Below are 18,241 nucleotides of genomic sequence, written 5' to 3' on the forward strand. Positions count from 1 at the left end.
ATAATTAATTAAAGTAATTTGGACTAATTGACTATAAACTGGAGAAGACTGAATACTATTCTATATAAATACGACAGAATAGCGGTAATTGATAAAGGATACTTTGTAAACTAATTATAGCAAGAGAAATCGAAAGCACTGTGCATTGCTGAAAGTTAGTTAACAGTGCCATCTAGCGACAGAAGAAAAAGTGTTTTTAATATTGAAAAGACTCTAACTACAATTCGACCTTGACATTTGACTAAATGATAAAGACAGGACATGTGCAAAAGAGAAGACTGGATGTTGAATTTTGTTTTTGGCATGCACTTTCTTATTATCTTGTTTTTGTGACTGGCTTTTTATTTATCTATTGGTGAACATTTTGAAGAACTTGGTTTTGACTTTTTGAGGTGAAGCAAAATATCCAAGTTTGGATAAGCAAAATATCCGAGTTTGAATTCAGTGTTTCTTTTCTCTTTTTTTCTCTTGTTTTTTTTTCTTTTTCTATTTTTGAATTTTTCTTTATTATGGCACATTGCCAGAACTAAATTAATAAGAATGTGGATTAAGACTAGAAGAGTCTGAAGGAAATTTACTTTTATCTATTGGGATTTATATTTTGCATTCTAGTACTTGATCTGTTCTGTTTTTGTATATATACAAAAACACCGCCCTGAGTCCTTCGGGAGAAGGGCGGTATAAAAATCAAATAAATAATTAATAATAATAATAATAATAATAATAATAATAATAATAATATATTTTTTATTTTTTTATTTTTATTTTATATACTATATTTCCAAACTGGATTATAGGGTGTCAACCTGCCTCAGATCAGTACTTAAGAAAATAAAGACCCAACTCCATCATTTTGAAGAAATTGGTAATTTTTACTAAGTAAGTCTGAAATGCAGGACAGGCAAAGCCAGAACTGGAAGTAAATCAAAACCACAGAGTCATATTGTCTCCTGATCCCTCCCCCTACTAGAGGTCATACAGTAATAATCCAATGTCATCTTCCTCCTTGGCCACGTGTAGTTTCACTTCCGATATTCTCCCTCTGTCAATCATCTGGATGGTATGTGGGGCAAGCAGCTGCCGTTACATTCACGCGCCAAAACTATCAGTCGCAAAAACTCTTTCCAAAATTGAGAAGTGAATTGCACCCCCTGGTCTGAGATTATCCATTAGGGAACTCGATGGAGTCTGTAGATATGTTGCACAAACAGCTTTGCCAAAGTTTTTGAAGAAGGAATTTTGGAACATGGGATGAAGTGCACTTGTTTGGAGAACAGATCCGTAACCACCCAGATCACTGAATTGCCTCCACTTTCGCGTAACTCCACTATGAAATCCATGGATATTTCTCTCCATGGGGCTTCTGGCTGGGCTACTGTTTGCAGCAAACCGGGAGGCTTCCCTGGTGGTCTTTTAGCTGATGCACAAACAGGGCAACTCGCTATATAAGATTCAATGTCCTTTTTAAGTCCTGGCCACCAAAATTGTCTTTTCAAGAGGTGTAAGGTTTTCACAAACTCAAAATGTCCAGCCATTTTAGCATCATGACAATGTAGAAGTATGATCACCCTTAGAGATGCAGGGAAGTATAACTTAGCCCCCAGCCAAACTAGTCCATCGCGAAGAATGCACTCGTGCGAATGGGCTAAGAACCAGTTGTCCTTGTTTAAGGCTTCCTTGAGCAAATTGGTGAGATCTTCTGGTAACATTGGATCGGTATGTGCTTGGCTACGAGTAATTGCCAGGGCCGCTAATTGTTGTACTGGGAGTATCGGGCTTGCTACTTCCTTGCGAGTACTGTTGTATTGAGGCAAACGGGAAAGGGCATCCGCCAGGAAGTTCTTTCCCCCAGGAATGTATCGCAAGGCAAAATTAAAACGGTTAAAGTATTTGGCCCATCGAGCTTGTTTTGGAGAGAGGTCTCTGGGAGTTTTTAGGGCTTCTAAGTTTTTATGATCAGTCCATACTTCGAAAGGGTGTTTGCCCCCCTCCAAGAATTGTCTCCGTCTTTGGAGAGCCCAGTGCACTGCAAAAGCTTCTTTCTCCCAGATGGCCCATCTCTGCTCAGTTTCAGTGAGTTTATGAGATGTGTACGCGCACGGCTGTAGCTCACCTTTAGTATTGTTTTGGAGTAAAACAGCTCCGACTGCTACATCGCTAGCATCTGCTTGAACCACGAATGGGGATTCCATGTCAGGGTGCTTGAGGACCGGCTCGGCGGGAAATAATCATTTCAACTTTTCAAAAGCGGCCTGACACTCCATCGACCACTTTAGTCGTAAAGATGGTTTGGGTTTAATAGTTCCTTTTGTTTTGAGGAGATTGGTGATTGGCAGGGCAATGTCAGCAAACGAGGGAACGAACTGGCGATAAAAGTTAGCAAAACCCAGAAAACTTTGTAACTTTGCGGGTTCGAGGAGGTGCCCAGTCCAGTATTGCTTGGACTTTGGCAGGGTCCATCTCTAATCCGTCAGAGGAAATACGGTATCCCAGATAATCGATTTTCGTTTGATGGAATTCACATTTAGACAATTTTGCATACAGTTCAGCGGCCAGTAATTTTTTGAGTACTTGTCGTGTCCCACTCCTCTGCTGACGGCCGGGTCAGGGAAATCCGAATCAGGCTTGCCTCTGCAGTTCTGCCCAAAGTCCTAGCAAAGTCCTCAGAGCAGGCAGGAGACCAGTAAGTGACTTCAGCAAGATAAGTTCGACTTTTGCCTGACTCAGAGACTGCCAGAAAGTAGATCCTTTATATAGGCCATGGGGTGTGGCTCCATGACTCAGCACTCATTAAGGCCTGCCCCTCCCTTCCTTCTGTTGCCTCCGCCTATCCAATCTTCTGATGCGAGGGTCACTCCAATCAGCTGTTGTTGAGTAAACCTCCTCAGGCTCACCTGCTGTGGAGGAGGGGGAGGGGTCTAGCTGCTCCGTTTGCCTGGGCATGGAGTCAGGGCTGGGGCAGGGAGATGCTCCTTCTTCTGCAGTTTGTGTGGGCATGGAGCCAGGACTTGGGCCGGGAGGCATACATTCCTCAGTGTTTGGGAGCAGGTAAGAAGGCCCCGGCTGCTCTGAGGGCGGGCAAGACACAACACTATCCCTCACCGCAGGGCCCTTCCCCCGGGGCTGACGATCGGGATGCGGTCGGGCCGGGTTCTGCTCGTGGAAGGCCCGCACCAGGTCCGGGGCGTGGACGTCGGAGGCGTTGACCCAGGTGAACTCGGTCCTGTACCCTTGCCACGCAACCAGGTATTGGAAGCACCCCTTCAGCCAGCGGGAGTCGCGTATGCTGTGCACCTCGTACTCCTCCACCCCGTCCTCGTCGACAGCGACGGGTGGCGCCGGGCGCCGGAGGGGAGACGGCGGGGCCTCAGGGACCAGCAAGGACCGATGGAAGACGGGATGGATCCGCATGGAACGCGGCAGGGTCAGTCGGTAGGCCACCGGATTGATGACCGCCTCGACGGGGAACGGACCGATGAACCGGTGGTCCAGTTTCTTCGCCGGCCGGTCGGACGGGAGATGCTTTGTGGAGAGCCACACGCGGTCTCCGACCACCAGCGGGGGTGTTGCCCGTTGGGAACGATCGGCGATCCGCTTGTAGTCCTCCTTCGCCCGATTCAGCTGCCGACGCACCATCTGCTGGACCGCGTGCAACTCGGAGAGAAAGGACTGTGTCTCGGGAACCGGGGAGTCCGGGGGCGCCAGAGGGAAGAGCCGCGGATGGTACCCCAAGTTGGCCAGGAACGGGGTGGTCTGGGTGGAGGTGTGTTGGGAGTTGTTGAATGCGAACTCTGCCAGGGACAGGTAATCGGCCCAATTGTCCTGCTGTTGGTTCACGAAGCACCGGAGGTACTGTTCCAGGACGCCGATGACCTTTTCCACCCCGCCGTCGGTCTCCGAATGGTGCGCCGACGACAGGCACACCTGCACCTCCAATGCGGCCATCAGGCTCTTCCAAAAGCGGGCCGTGAACTGCACCCCACGGTCCGACACCACCCTGTCCGGCAGGCCGTGGAGGCGGAAGACGTGCTGCAAGAAGAGACGGGCTGTCTTGGTGGCGGTGGGCAGCCCGCGGCACGGGATGAAGTGTGCCATCTTGGTGAGCATGTCCACCACCAGCAGCACCGTGGTGAACCCCGAGGACGGCGGCAGGTCCGTCAGGAAGTCCATGGAAATCACCCCCCAAGGTCTGTCAGGAGTCGGCAAGGGCTGGAGGAGACCGGGAGGGGCCCCCGTGGCGGCCTTGGCTTGCCGGCACGGCACACAGGACGTCACATAGGCATGGACATCATGCCGCACCCGGGGCCACCAGAAGGTCCGCGTTACCAGGTTGAGAGTCTTGAAAAACCCGAAATGGCCCGTGGCAGGGTTGTCGTGGCACTGGGTCAGGACGAGGGACCGGAGCGGCCCCGTGGGCACATACAACCGCCCCCGGAACTTGAATACGTCGTCTTCCAATGTCCACGGAGACGTGGGGCCCGCCTCCGCTCGCCGCTGCTGAGACCAGGCGTCTTGGCGCTGCGCCTCTCGCACCCGGGCCCGTAAGTCCACCGGTTCCCGGGCGGCGGCCAAGGCTTCCGCCGGCAGTACGGTCCGTGGAGGAAGAGGGTCTTGGGTGCTCAGGTACTCCGGCTTACGGGACAGGGCGTCCGCCCTCCGGTTGTGGCCACTGGGGATATAGGTGACGCGGAAGTTGAACCGGGCAAAGAACAGCGACCACCGGATCTGCCGCTGGTTCAACTTCCGAGCCGTGGTGAGATGTTCGAGGTTCCGATGGTCCGTTCGGACCTCCACCTGATGCCGGGCCCCCTCCAGGTGGTGCCGCCACGCCTCGAACGTGGCCTTGATAGCCAGCAACTCCTTTTCCCAGATGGTATAGTTGCGCTCGGAAGGGTTGAGCTTCCGCGAGTAGTACGCGCAGGGAAAAAGAGTGCCGCCATCCGCCGGGGCCTGTAGCAGCACCGCTCCGAGGGTGACGTTGGAGGCATCCGTCTCCACCACGAAAGGCCGGTGCGGGTCGGGATGTCGCAGGATGGGCTCCGTGACGAAAGCCTTCCTGAGAGCCGTGAAGGCTTCCTCCTGCGGGGGACCCCACCGGAACGGGACCTTCTTCTGGAGGAGCTGGGTGAGCGGAGCCGTCAGTGTGGCGAAGCCCGGGATGAAGGTCCGATAGTAACTGGCGAAGCCCAGCAGCCGCTGGACATCCTTCACCCGACGCGGGGCTTCCCAGCTGCTCAGGGCCTCCACCTTGCGCGGGTCCATGGCGATCCCCTCGGGTGAGAGGATGTGCCCGAGGAACTCGATGGACGACCGGAGGAAAAAGCACTTCTCCAGCTTGGCGTAGAGCTGGTGCTCCCACAGGCGCTGCAGGACCAGGCGGAGGTGCTGGAGGTGACTTTCCCTGGACCGGGAGTAGACCAGGATGTCGTCCAGGTAGATCACCACGAACCGATCCAACATGTCCCGGAACACATCGTTCATAAAATGTTGGAAGACGGCGGGGGCGTTGGTCAGCCCGAACGGCATGACCGTGTACTCGTAGTGTCCGTACCGGGTGCCGAACGCCGTCTTCCACTCGTCCCCTTCACGCATCCGCACCAGGTTGTAGGCCCCCCGGAGGTCGAGCTTGGTAAAGATGGAGGCCTCCCACAGCCGGTCCATCAGCTCCGGGATGAGCGGCAGGGGGTAGCGATTCCGCACCGTGATGGCGTTCAGCCGGCGGTAGTCGCAACACAGGCGCAAATCCCCCGTCTTCTTTTTTACGAAAAGGACCGGGGCCGACAGAGGGGACTTGGAAGGCTGGATGAACCCTTGGGCCAGATTTTTGTCCAGAAAGTCCCTGAGGGCGGCCAACTCGGGCTCGGACATGGAATACAGGCGTCCCGTTGGCAGCGGGGCGCCGGGTTGCAGGTCCACGGGGCAGTCGTAGGGCCGGTGCGGGGGTAAGCGGTCCGCCTCCTTTTCGCTGAAGACGTCAGCGAAGTCCTGCAGCTCCGGGGGCACGGCGACGGCCGGGGTGAAGACGTCCTGGCCGGCGCAGGTGTGGCGGATGTGGTCGACACACTGCAGGCTGGGAAACGAGATGGCGTTCCGCGACCAGGCCACCTGAGGGTCGTGCGTCTGCAGCCAGGCCAGTCCGAGGATCACTGGGAAGTGGAGGTCCGCCGTCACGTAGAAGCGAATCGCCTCCTCGTGGTCCCCGATGGCGAGGCGCAAGGGCTGCGTGGCGAAGTTAATGGGTCCGGCCACCAGCTCCCTCCCGTCGATGGTCTCGACGCTCATCGGAGGGTCTACCGGAACCAAGGGGACACCAAAATGGTCCACGAAGGCCCGGTCCATAAAGTTCGTGGTGGCCCCCGAATCCACCAGCGCATGTGCCGGGATCCCTTCCGGCCGGTCACCCACCCACACCCGGGTGTCCAAAATCAGGTGCCGAGGGGGCCCGGGGTCCACGTCGGCCATGTCTGGCGGGGGCTTGGTCCGTGCCCGGCCTAGGGTTTCCCCTGGGCCGGGCCTGCCCCGTTTCCCGACTGGTCAGGCCGGGATTCGGGGACGGGCGTATGTGCTCCGCCGCGCTTCCTGGGGCATGCGGCGGCGAAATGGCCGGGCTCCCCACAGTACAAGCACAGCCCCCCTTGGCGCCTCCAGCTCCGCTCCTGGGCCGTCAGGCGAGGCCTGGCCGCTCCTAACTCCATGGGCTCCTTGGCGGTGGCCACGAAGCGCGGGGTGGCCCGGGACGGGGTCGGCACGGGTCGAGGGAGGGCGACGGTCTTTGACGGTTGCTGGCGGCGACAGGACGGGCGTTGCTGGAGACGGGTGTCGAGGCGCAGGCAGAGGGGCACCAGGTCAACGAGGGTCCGCGGCGCCTCCACCCGAGCCAGCTCGTCCTGGAGCTCTTCCGAAAGGCCCCTCTTGAACGCGTCCGCTAGTGCCCTGTCGTTCCAGTCCGAATCATGGCACAGCAACCGGAATTCCGCGATGTACTCCCGGAGGGGGCGTGGCCCTTGTTGGATCTCTCCGAGGCGCCAGGCAGCCGTCTGGGCCCGCACAGGGTCTTCATACATCAGGCGTGGTGCCCCAGAACCCCTGGTAGTCCGCCAGCAAGGGGCTGTCCCTGAGCACCAAGGGCGTGGCCCACTGCGCAGCCTGGCCAGACAACAGGTTCATCACGAAGGCCACCCTGGCCCGGTCATCTGGAAAGTCCCCCGGCCGCATTGCCATGTAGGTCTGGCACTCGGCCATGAAGGCCGGGAACATCTCCATCCGTCCTGAGAACTTCTCCGGCACCGGTACCGGGCTGTGGCGCTGAGGAGGAGGAGGAGGTTGGACTGCTGGGGCATTCCCAGCAGCCAGTTGAGCAGTCAGCTGGGCGACTTGCTGTTGCAGTTGCTGGTTATCTGTTTGTAGCTGCTGCACAATCAGCGCCAGCTGTTGCTGATCCATCTTGTAGATGTGTGGGAGTCAGGCAAGATGTCGTGTCCCACTCCTCTGCTGACAGCCGGGTCAGGGAAATCCGAATCAGGCTTGCCTCTGCAGCTCTGCCCAAAGTCCTAGCAAAGTCCTCAGAGCAGGCAGGAGACCAGTAAGTGACTTCAGCAAGATAAGTTCGACTTTTGCCTGACTCAGAGACTGCCAGAAAGTAGATCCTTTATATAGGCCATGGGGTGTGGCTCCATGACTCAGCACTCATTAAGGCCTGCCCCTCCCTTCCTTCTGTTGCCTCCGCCTATCCAATCTTCTGATGCGAGGGTCACTCCAATCAGCTGTTGTTGGGAGTAAACCCTCCTCAGGCTCACCTGCTGTGGAGGAGGGGGAGGGGTCTAGCTGCTCCGTTTGCCTGGGCATGGAGTCAGGGCTGGGGCAGGGAGATGCTCCTTCTTCTGCAGTTTGTGTGGGCATGGAGCCAGGACTTGGGCCGGGAGGCATACATTCCTCAGTGTTTGGGAGCAGGTAAGAAGGCCCCGGCTGCTCTGAGGGCGGGCAAGACACAACAGTACTGCTCTTACTAGCTTCACATGTTCCTCCATGGTCTCTGTGTAGATAAGTATGTCATCAAGATAAACAAGAATCCCTTTAAACAAATGTTCATGGAGAACTTCATTTATTAGCTGTATGAAAACTGCAGGGGCCCCTTGCAACCAAAATGGTAGGACTCGGAATTGAAAACAACCAAGGGGACAATTGAACGCCGTTTTCCATTCATCCCCTTCTTTTATGTGCACTCTATAATATGCTTCCCGTAAGTCCAGTTTGGTAAAGAACTTTCCTTTGGCCAAGTGGGCGAGCATGTCTTTCATAAGAGGCATGGGGTATACATTTTCCACGCACACACAGTTCAGGTTTCTATAGTCAATTATCAAGCGAAAGGTGCCATCTTTCTTATCCCGGAACATGACTGGGGCCGCAACCAGAGGCCTAGACGGCTGAATGAATCCTCACTCCAAATTTTTATCTATAAAGTTTCATAATTCTCCGAATTCCTTCTGGGTCATGGGTAAAATGTTGGTTTCGGAAGTTTCACCCTTGGTAGAATGTCTATTGCACAGTCTGTGGGCCTATGGGGAGGCAGCACGTCAGAGGCCTTTTCACTAAACACCTCTCATAGGTCCCAGTACTCTTAAGGAATTTTTTCCTCTCCCTCCAGCCATTTAAACATTGACCCCAGTATCTCAGGGGGATCGGGGTCAGGGTTTTTTAAAATTATCTTCTCCTCCTTTTGCGCCCTTGTTTGGAGTCGCAATACCCCTGTTTTCCAGTTTATTTTTCGGGTTCCATTTTCGGAGCCATGAAAGACCCAGTACGAGAGGCTGATCCATCCCTGGGGCCATTATGAAGTTTATGATTTCTCGGTGGTCTTCTATGGTCATCTCTAAGGGTTCTGTCACAAAGTGGGCTGGGCCTCCTCCCGCCAACGACCCATCTAGCTGGCAAAAAGCTATGGGCCTGCTCAATGTTTTTAGTCTTAGTTCCATTTTCTCCACCACATCGGGGCTGATGATATATCGGGTACATCCAGAGTCTAAGACGGCTAGCATTTCCCCTTGCATTCCCGAGGATGGGACACACAATTTTACTGGAATGGTAAGGCCCCCCCCCCTTTCCAACTCACCAGGAGATCCTCGTCTGATTCCGATGATGGCTCACTGTCATCTGACCCGGAAGGAGTCCCAAGCTCCTCTTTAATGGGAGGAATGTTCTTGGCGACATCCGCTCCCCTCTTTGCGACCTCTCGCGGTTTTGGTTTCACTTGCGCCGTTGCTTTTTTGCCACTAGGGGTCGTCTTTGGCGGCAGTTTCGTACGACAATCAGCCGCTCGGTGGCCTTCTTTTCCACATCTGAAACAGCCCGTGGGTTTCTTTTTTCCACTCTCCGCTGCAACAGAATCTTTGGCCGATTCCCTTTGGAACTGAGTTGGGGTTTGCCTCCAACCCCGATCACTTCGCAGGCGGTCCTTGGCCAGGTCGATCTCCATTTCTGCTAACAGGGTGTACCAGCCATGCAGGGTAGTCAGGGACGCTCGGGCTCTGCACAACTTATACAAATCCCCGTTTAGGCCGTCTTTGTATATGTCCAAAAGAGCCACTTCCATCCACCCTCTCATGAGAGGTACCAGATCGCTGAACTCTTGGTTGTAGTCAGCCAGTGGTCTCCTCCCTTGTCTGATGGACCTCATGCGAATTTTGGCTTTCTGCTCTGCCAAGGGGTCCTCAAACCTCATTCTCAGGGCTGCCATAAAGTGGTGGTAGTTCCTTAAGAGAGGGGAATTCTCTTGGTACAAGGACACGTACCAGGAAGCCGCCCTTCCAGTTAAGACGAGGGTCACGCTTCTCACTTTAGAGGCTTCTGACAAATAATCTTCACCCCATTATTGCATGTGGCTGTCCACCATAGCCTGGAGTAAACCTAATTCCTTAGGGTCTCCATCAAACTTCCCGGGAATTGGGGGGATTTTAGGTTTTTTTCTTTTGCGAGGCAACATTTGTGCAGCAGGGGTCCCCCGGCCTCTATCAAGATCTGCAGTCCCCGGAGAACGCAGCTCAGGCTCTCGTTCCTCCAGAATTTTTCTGCTGTATGCCTCTCCTCTGGTGGCTGTCAAAATTTCTGTTTCCACTTCTTCCCCCTCCCTCCAGGGATTTTGGGTGTGGGTCTCATACCTTTCACGATCTGCTTGTCGCTCCATCACTTCCCGATACAAGTCTGACAGCCTGAGAGATCTGCAATTTATCCTTAATTTGCTGTTCATGCTGCCAGTTGGAGATCCTTTTCTTCTCCTGTTTACGTGTTGTAACGTGCTGAGTGTTGAGGGATGGCCATTTACCCAGTCCTGGGAGGTTTTCAATATGTAGGGCCAAACCTTTCTTCAGTCGTCTCACCACTGTTTCCAATTTCTTTTGCCATTCCACAGGAACTTTTTCTTCTTGCTGAAGAGTGTGCGATACGGCAGCCAAGCCTCCTCCCTCATCCTCCAGTTCCCTTTCTGGGGTTGGCTTTTTTCCTAGAACAGATTCATTATCAGCTCCTCCGGAAAATTTCTGGGATGAGAAGTCTTCCAGCTGTGAGGTGATTGATGTCTCTGGTAGCTGCTCATTATCAGTTTCACATTCATGCTCCGACATCGTTAAGAAAAATTTTTTTTCAGTCCCCTCGGTTGTGATCCGGGATGACTGATTTTTGGTTCAGTTCTGGCTTAATGTCAACCTGCCTCAGATCAGTACTTAAGAAAATAAGACCCAACTCCATCATTTTGAAGAAATTGGTAATTTTTACTAAGTAAGTCTGAAATGCAGGACAGGCAAAGCCAGAACTGGAAGTAAATCAAAACCACAGAGTCATATTGTCTCCTGATCCCTCCCCCTACTAGAGGTCATACAGTAATAATCCAATGTCGTCTTCCTCCTTGGCCATGTGTAGTTTCTCTTCAGATATTCTCCCTCTGTCAATCATCTGGATGGTATGTGGGGCAAGCAGCTGCCGTTACATTCATGCGCCAAAACAGTTCAAACGTCTGTTTAAAAAGGCTATCTCCGTCTCCCACACATGCAATGTCAGCCTAATGCTGGGAACAGTAAAAACCTCCCCCCTCCTCTATTAATCATGTAAGACACTCAGTAGAGCAAACTTTTAACAAAGTAATAAACAGTAAAACAATCTATTAGGAGAAATGCACTTAATTAAAGTGGAGGCTGACATAGGGATTTTGGATTTTTGAGGGTGGTGGTTGATTTTGTCTTTCTATACGTTTGATTTTTATCTAATCCAACCATTGGAGAGAATTAGATATTTGGATTACAAATAAACCATAATTGGAATACAAATTGATAATAATGAGTGCAAAGAAGAAACTTACAACACTTTTACATGAAACGGAGTCCCTCATCGACAGAAAAGACTTTGGAGAAGGAGTTAAAAAATTTCATGCAAACACTTCATGATGACTTGAAACAAGATATAAAAGAAATGAAAGACATGATGGAGAAACATGAAGGGAGAATTCAAAAAGAAGAAGAAAAGACAGAAAAGACAAACAAGAAAGTTGAGGAATTAGAAGAAAAACTTTCTCAACTGATAAAATGCAAGAAATGCAAGAAAAAACAATAATACAGTTGGAAATGGAGAAATCTGATTTTTACTTAAGATTTCAAAATATTGAGGAGTAGAAAGGAGAAAATCTGCCTGATGTGATAGCTGAGATACTGATGGGAAGCCTTGGTACAATCTAAGGAAAAGGTTCTAAATGGGATTGATGAAGCTTTTAGAGTACGCACAAGATGAGCAATGAGAAATAAACTGCAGGAGAAGTACATGTAAGACTCACAAAGAAAGCACTGAAAATGGAGATATTACAAGCAGCAAGAAACACAGCACTGAAATACAAAGATAAAGAAATTGTGATATTGAGGCAAATACCTAAAAGAGTTAGAGATCTGAGGAGAGAATACCAATTCTTAACAAGACTCTTAATATCAACAGGAGTGAGTTTTAGATGGCTAATTCCTGAAGGAATCTTGATGACATGGCAAGAACAAAGACATAGATTAGACACTATTGAAAAAGCGAGATCTTTATATGACCAACTTGTGGGACCACTGGGAGAGGAGCGGGGAGTGTCAGGAGATACAACAAAAAGAAGAGAAAGATAAAGAAGGAAAAATAAAAGAACAGGAAGAAAGAGCATTGAGAGAAGGGGCAAGGGCCAAGGAGCCAATGGAACGAAGAGAAACTAGGCCGATGAAATTCAAAACTACTAACAAGTAAAATATGGAAGAAGAAATAAAAGCAATGTTGATAAACATAAATGGACAGAATGCGGCAACAAAAAGGAATAGAACATTAAACAAATTAAATTCTCTGAAGATGGACATTATAGGTTTACAAGAAGTCCATATTAGAAAAAAACACATAAAATTATTAGAATATTCAAAATTAGGAATCCTATTTACTTCATTAATACATCAAAGTAAAAGAGGAATAGCTTTGTACATCAAAGAAAAATTAGAATTCAAGTTTCTTTTTGAAGACGGAGAAGGTAGAGTCCTGATGATGGAAATAAAAATACACTCCAAGCAAATACTCCTGATAGCGTTATACGCATCAAATGAAAAACAAGAAGATTTTTATTACATAGAAAAATCCTAGAACTGGACTATGAACACATTTATATAATGGGAGATTTTAATGCTGTAATGGATGCAGAATTGGATTATAAAACAATAAAGACAAACAAAAAAACAAGGAAAATAGTGCCAAAATCCTTTCATACAATGAGAGAAGAATTGAGTATTCAAGATATTGGAGACAAAAAAATCTGAAAGATGTCTAAACATAGACATTTATCGTGGTCGAGGATAGATTTGATATGGATGTTATAATATGTGATTTGATAGAGAATATACAAGAAGTAAATTTTGGCTCAAAAATATGGGCAAATCACAATCCAATGATGATAATATGGAAAGAACAGAAGAAAAGAGCAAGATGGAAATGGACATTGAATACATCAATACTAAAAGAAAAAGAATTTCAACTACTAGTGGAAAAAGAACTAAAGTCTTTTTTAAAAAATAAACAAAAAAGAGGATACATCACTCCAGACTGTATAGGACACGATGAAGGCATATACTAGGGGACTGGTAATAACTTACATGGCAAAGAAAAGGAAAAGGAAAAGACAAAAACAGTTAGAATTGGAAAAAGAATATAAAATTTTAAAGAAAAAATTCAAGGAAGATAGCCAAAATAACAAAGTTAAGAAAAGAATAGAACTGAAAAACGAACAAGAGTTTTTAGCAAATAAATTAAGAGCATCTAGACAGAACTTCTTTGAAAATGCAAATAAACCAGGAAGATGGCTAGCATACAAAACAAAAAAAGAGAAGAAGAAAATAATAAAACATTTACAAGATGAAAAGGGGAAATTTTATAGTAAACATTATAGTAATGAAGAAAAGAAGACGTTAATTCAAAACTATTAGGAAAAACTATATTCTCAAGAGGAAATCTTGGAGGAAGAGATAAAAAAATATTTAGAAAAATCAGATTTACCAAAAATAACCGAACAATACAAGGGAATGCTAGAAGAAAGAATAACAATGATGGAATTGATAGAAGCAATTAAAAGACAAAAAAATGGGAAGGCACCGGGACCGGATGGCTTACCAGAACTATATAAAACCTTTCAAGAAGAGATGAGTAATGTAATGCTAGAACTATATAATGAACTCTTAAGTAAAGCAAAAATGCTAGACTCATGGAGGGAGGCATATGTAACACTTATACCAAAAGAAGATGCAGACTTACAACTGATAAAAAATTATAGACCAATTTCATTATTAAATGTGGATTATAAGATTTTTGCCTCAATAATGGCAAACAGACTAAAAAGACTATTGAACGAATTTATCCACATGGACCAAAATGGTTTCTTACCTAAGAGACAAATCAGAGACAATATGAGGATAATACTAAATGTGCTGGAATACTATGAAGCACATCCAGAAAAACAAATAGTGATGATATTTTTAGATGTTCAAAAAGCCTTTGACAACGTAAATTGGCAAATTATGATAAAACAATTGATAATGAACTTTGGAGAGAGATTTATAAATACTATAAAAACAATTTATGAGAAACAATCAGCTAAGATAATGATGGAGAAATGACAGAAAATGTCAAAATTATGAAAGGTACAAGGCAAGGTTGTCTGCTATCTCCATTGTTATTTATTTTGACTTTAGAAGTTCTAAACAGGAATATTAGATGAAATGAAAATATAAAAGGGATGAAAATTAAAAAAGAAGAATACAAATTGCAAGCTTTTCCTGATGACTTAGTATTTATTCTGGAAGAACCACATACAACGGGTCCTTAACTATTAGAATAAATAGAGGGCTATAGAAAAAAACAAAAATATTGATGAAAAACATTACAGAAATACAGAAAAGAGAGATAAGAGAAACTGGACATACAAGTGGTAAAAAAAGTGAAATACCTAAGAAAACATTTAACATCAAGATGTGTAACGATAAAAGAGAACAATTTTATAAACTAAAGGAACAAATTAAGAAAGGTTTGGAGAGATGGAAAAACCTACAACTTTCACTTATGGGGAGAATAGCAATCATAAAGATGAATATATTACCAAGACTATTATATCTACTCCAGACAGTACCGATAAAACTTGAAAAAACTTATTTTCAACATCTTAATAAGATAACAAGAAAATGTATATGGCAAAGGAAAAAAGCTAAAATAAGTATAGAATAGAATAGAATAGAATTTTTATTGGCCAAGTGTGATTGGACACACAAGGAATTTGTCTTGGTGCATATGCTCTCAGTGTACATAAAAGAAAAGATACGTTCATCAAGGTACAACATTTACAACACAATTGATGATCAATATATCAATATAAATCATAAGGATTGCCAGCAACAAGTTATAGTCATACAGTCATAAGTGGAAAGAGATTGGTGATGGGAACTATGAAACGATTAATAGTAGTGCAGATTCAGTAAATAGTCTGACAGTGTTGAGGGAATTATTTGTTTAGCAGAGTGATGGCCTTGGAAAAACTGTTCTTGTGTCTAGTTGTTCTGGTGTGCAGTGCTCTATAGCGTCGTTTGAGGGTAGGAGTTGAAACAGTTTATGTCCAGGATGCGAGGATCTGCAAATATTTTCACGGCTCTCTTCTTGATTCGTGCAGTATACAGGTCCTCAATGGAAGGCAAGTTGGTAGCAATTATTTTTCTGCAGTTCTAATTATCCTCTGAAGTCTGTGTTTTTCTTGTTGGGTTGCAGAACCGAACCAGACAGTTATAGAGGTGCAAATGACAGACTCAATAATTCCTCTGTAGAACTGGGTCAGCAGCTCCTTGGGCAGTTTGAGCTTACTGAGTTGGCGCAGAAAGAACATTCTTTGTTGTCCTTTTTTAATGATGTTTTTGATGTTAGCTGTCCATTTGAGATCTTGCGATATGATAGAACCCAGAAATTTGAAGGTTTCTACTGTTGATACTGTGTTGTCAAGTATTGTGAGAGGTGGAAGTATGGAAGGGTTTTTCCTAAAATCTACCACCATTTCTACGGTTTTGAGTGTGTTCAGTTCCAGATTGTTTTGGTTGCACCACAAGGCTAGTCGTTCGACCTCTCGTCTATATATCTCGTCTTTATATAACATATAAAGATGTTACATGATACAAGGTTACAGGGAGGATTTGGACTGCCGAATTGGGAACTATACTACCATGCAGCAGCACTGACTTGGATGAAGGAATGGGTGGAATTAAGGAACACAAGACTATTAACTTTGGAAGGACATAACTTGCAACTGGGATGGCATGCCTTTTTATGGTATGGGAGAAGTAAGATACATACGTACTTTCACAGACACTACACAAGAAATGCATTGGTATTGGTACGGGAGAAGGTCAGAGACAAATATTATATGAAAATTCCAACATGGTTATCAACAATGGAAGTTTTAATACATCCAAATATTTTTAATCTTAGAAACATTGTTAGATATAAGGAATTATTAACAGATGGGGGGAATTGAAGCGGAAACAAGATTTGTAAGAACAGGGTATTGAATTAGATTGGTATATGTATATGCAAATACAAACAAGATGCTAAACTATATGGTTTTTACTTAGAAAAGACAGAGCTGGACAGGATACTCACGGGAATAGAGGATACATTAATTTTAAAAAATTACATTTTTTTGTTGGATATTGAGTTAGAAGATGAACAAGTAAAGGAAACAATGATAGCATGGGCCAAAAATGTTGGATATTCAATAGATCTAGATACATGGCAACAGTTATGGGAGAGGAATTACAAATTAACAATGTCCACTGCATATAAAGAAAATCAATATAAAATGTTCTATAGATGGCATATACCTCCTGAAAAATTGGCAAAAATGTTTAAAGATAAATCAGCTAAATGTTGGAAATGTCATCAGTTACCAGATTCTTATTATCATATGTGGTTGACACGCCCAGAAGCTAAAAACTATTGGATTAAAATCAAGACATGGTTAGAAGAAATGACACAACAACATATTGATTCAAAACTGGAGTTGTTTTTATTGGGGATCCTACCAGAGAAAATTAGTAAAGAAAACGTTTACTTGATTATACAGGTAATAACAGCGGCAAGGATTGTTTTTGCACAAAACTGGAAAGCAGAGAAAATACCTCTGGAAGGGGAAGTTATTAAAAAAAAATTTAGACTGTGCAGAAATGAATAGATTAACTTTGATGATTAAAGAAAAAGATGATTCAGAATATTTTAAGATATGGGATCAATTTTACCATTGGTTAGAAAAAAGATATAGATAAGCAATTGACAATTATGTAAGAAAATGGTATAAGAAGAATATTGTACTTGTGAAAAAAATGGTAAAATATTAAATTGAAATGAATAAAGAAGAAACAAAAAAGTGATGAGCCATGAAGAAAACACTGAGCTGTCACACGGAAGAAATGACTGATGTATTAAATGTTTGTTTGTTTATAAAATAAAAAACTTTTTAAAAAAGCTTATTATCAGTGGATGTCTTACTTTGGGGAAAACAGGGTAATATCACATCTCTTGACAGCAGCAAGAATTGTATTTGCACAACACTGGGAAAAATGAGGAAACACCTACAGAAGAAAATATAATTTAAAAAATACTAGACTGTGCAGAAATGGATAGGTTGACATTAAAGATAAAAGATAAAGAAAATACAGAATACTTTTAAACATAGGATTTGTTTTATCAATGGTTAGACAACAGAAGTAGAAATTAGAAATTATGATTACGTATAAGCAAATTGACCCAGACAATACACTGTTTACTAAGCACTTATGTATGTTAAAGTAAAATATATAAATAAAATATATTTTAAAAATGTCTTCATTCACACACACACTAACCATTATTTCTCCAAAACAGATACTTTTCATTTTTCATTCTAATATTATTCTTCACCCACACAGCAAACACTTTTTCCAGACTCAGACTTAAATGTCAGATTTAGGTAAGAAAATATTCATTCATAATCAAGAATGTATCCAAACAAACAATCATGAATCACTCTACTTACTGAAGCCTGTGTGGTGGCTGTCTGCTGAGGGGAGCTTGTGTTTGGAGAGCCTGCCTGTCTGCTGGCTGCAATTGTGGCCTACAAGAAATATTTTTAAAAAAATTAAAATTAAGATACCGTATATTATTAAGTACTCCCTGAGAAAAAGTCAAAAAGTGAGACATTAAACTTTTCATTAGTATATATTCTTTCTGCAAGGGTAAACTATGATAGAGGCCTCAATTGTTTTAACAGACTATTTCTTGATTTGATCCTTACATTGTTCTTAATTATTCTCAATTAGTCAATTACTTTGAGATTTTTTCAGAGTCACAGAAATGGCAAAAATTTATACCATGTGAACAATCAGTAGTAACAACCAAAAGCTCCCTTCACAACTCTCCAAAAGGCCTAAAGCTCAGCTGACAGAAATAAGGATGGATAAACTTCATATTTAATGGTACAGTATGAATGCAGCCTGCAACTGTCATATGAATGAATTGCCTACCTCATATCATTAGATATGTGAACGACTATATTTTGCATCAGCTCATAACCATTTGAAAAATTGGAAAAAAAGTAGTCTGAGCTACTGTACTATACTTTAGTATAGTAGCTCAGACACTGTACCATTAACATATAGACCTCTGTCAACTTAAGAATTCAGCTCTT

General features: G+C 45.2%; 1 protein-coding gene across 8 annotated transcripts in view; it reads right to left on the minus strand.

The window, feature by feature from the left end:
- The window catches only part of PHC1 (polyhomeotic homolog 1), a 274,243-nt gene that overhangs the window by 154,364 nt on the left and 101,638 nt on the right, over positions 1 to 18,241 (minus strand). For all 8 annotated transcript variants that reach the window (XR_009153197.1, XM_058166767.1, XM_058166765.1 and 5 more), the window contains one exon: positions 17,591 to 17,668. Coding sequence is in view for 7 of the 8 variants with exons in the window: in XM_058166767.1 (XP_058022750.1) it covers positions 17,591 to 17,668 (78 nt within the window). In the remaining variant the exon portion in view is untranslated. The remainder of the gene's footprint in view (positions 1 to 17,590; positions 17,669 to 18,241) is intronic.

The sequence above is a fragment of the Ahaetulla prasina genome, chromosome 2, assembly GCF_028640845.1.
Source record: "Ahaetulla prasina isolate Xishuangbanna chromosome 2, ASM2864084v1, whole genome shotgun sequence".
In the NCBI taxonomy this organism is placed as follows: domain Eukaryota; kingdom Metazoa; phylum Chordata; class Lepidosauria; order Squamata; family Colubridae; genus Ahaetulla; species Ahaetulla prasina.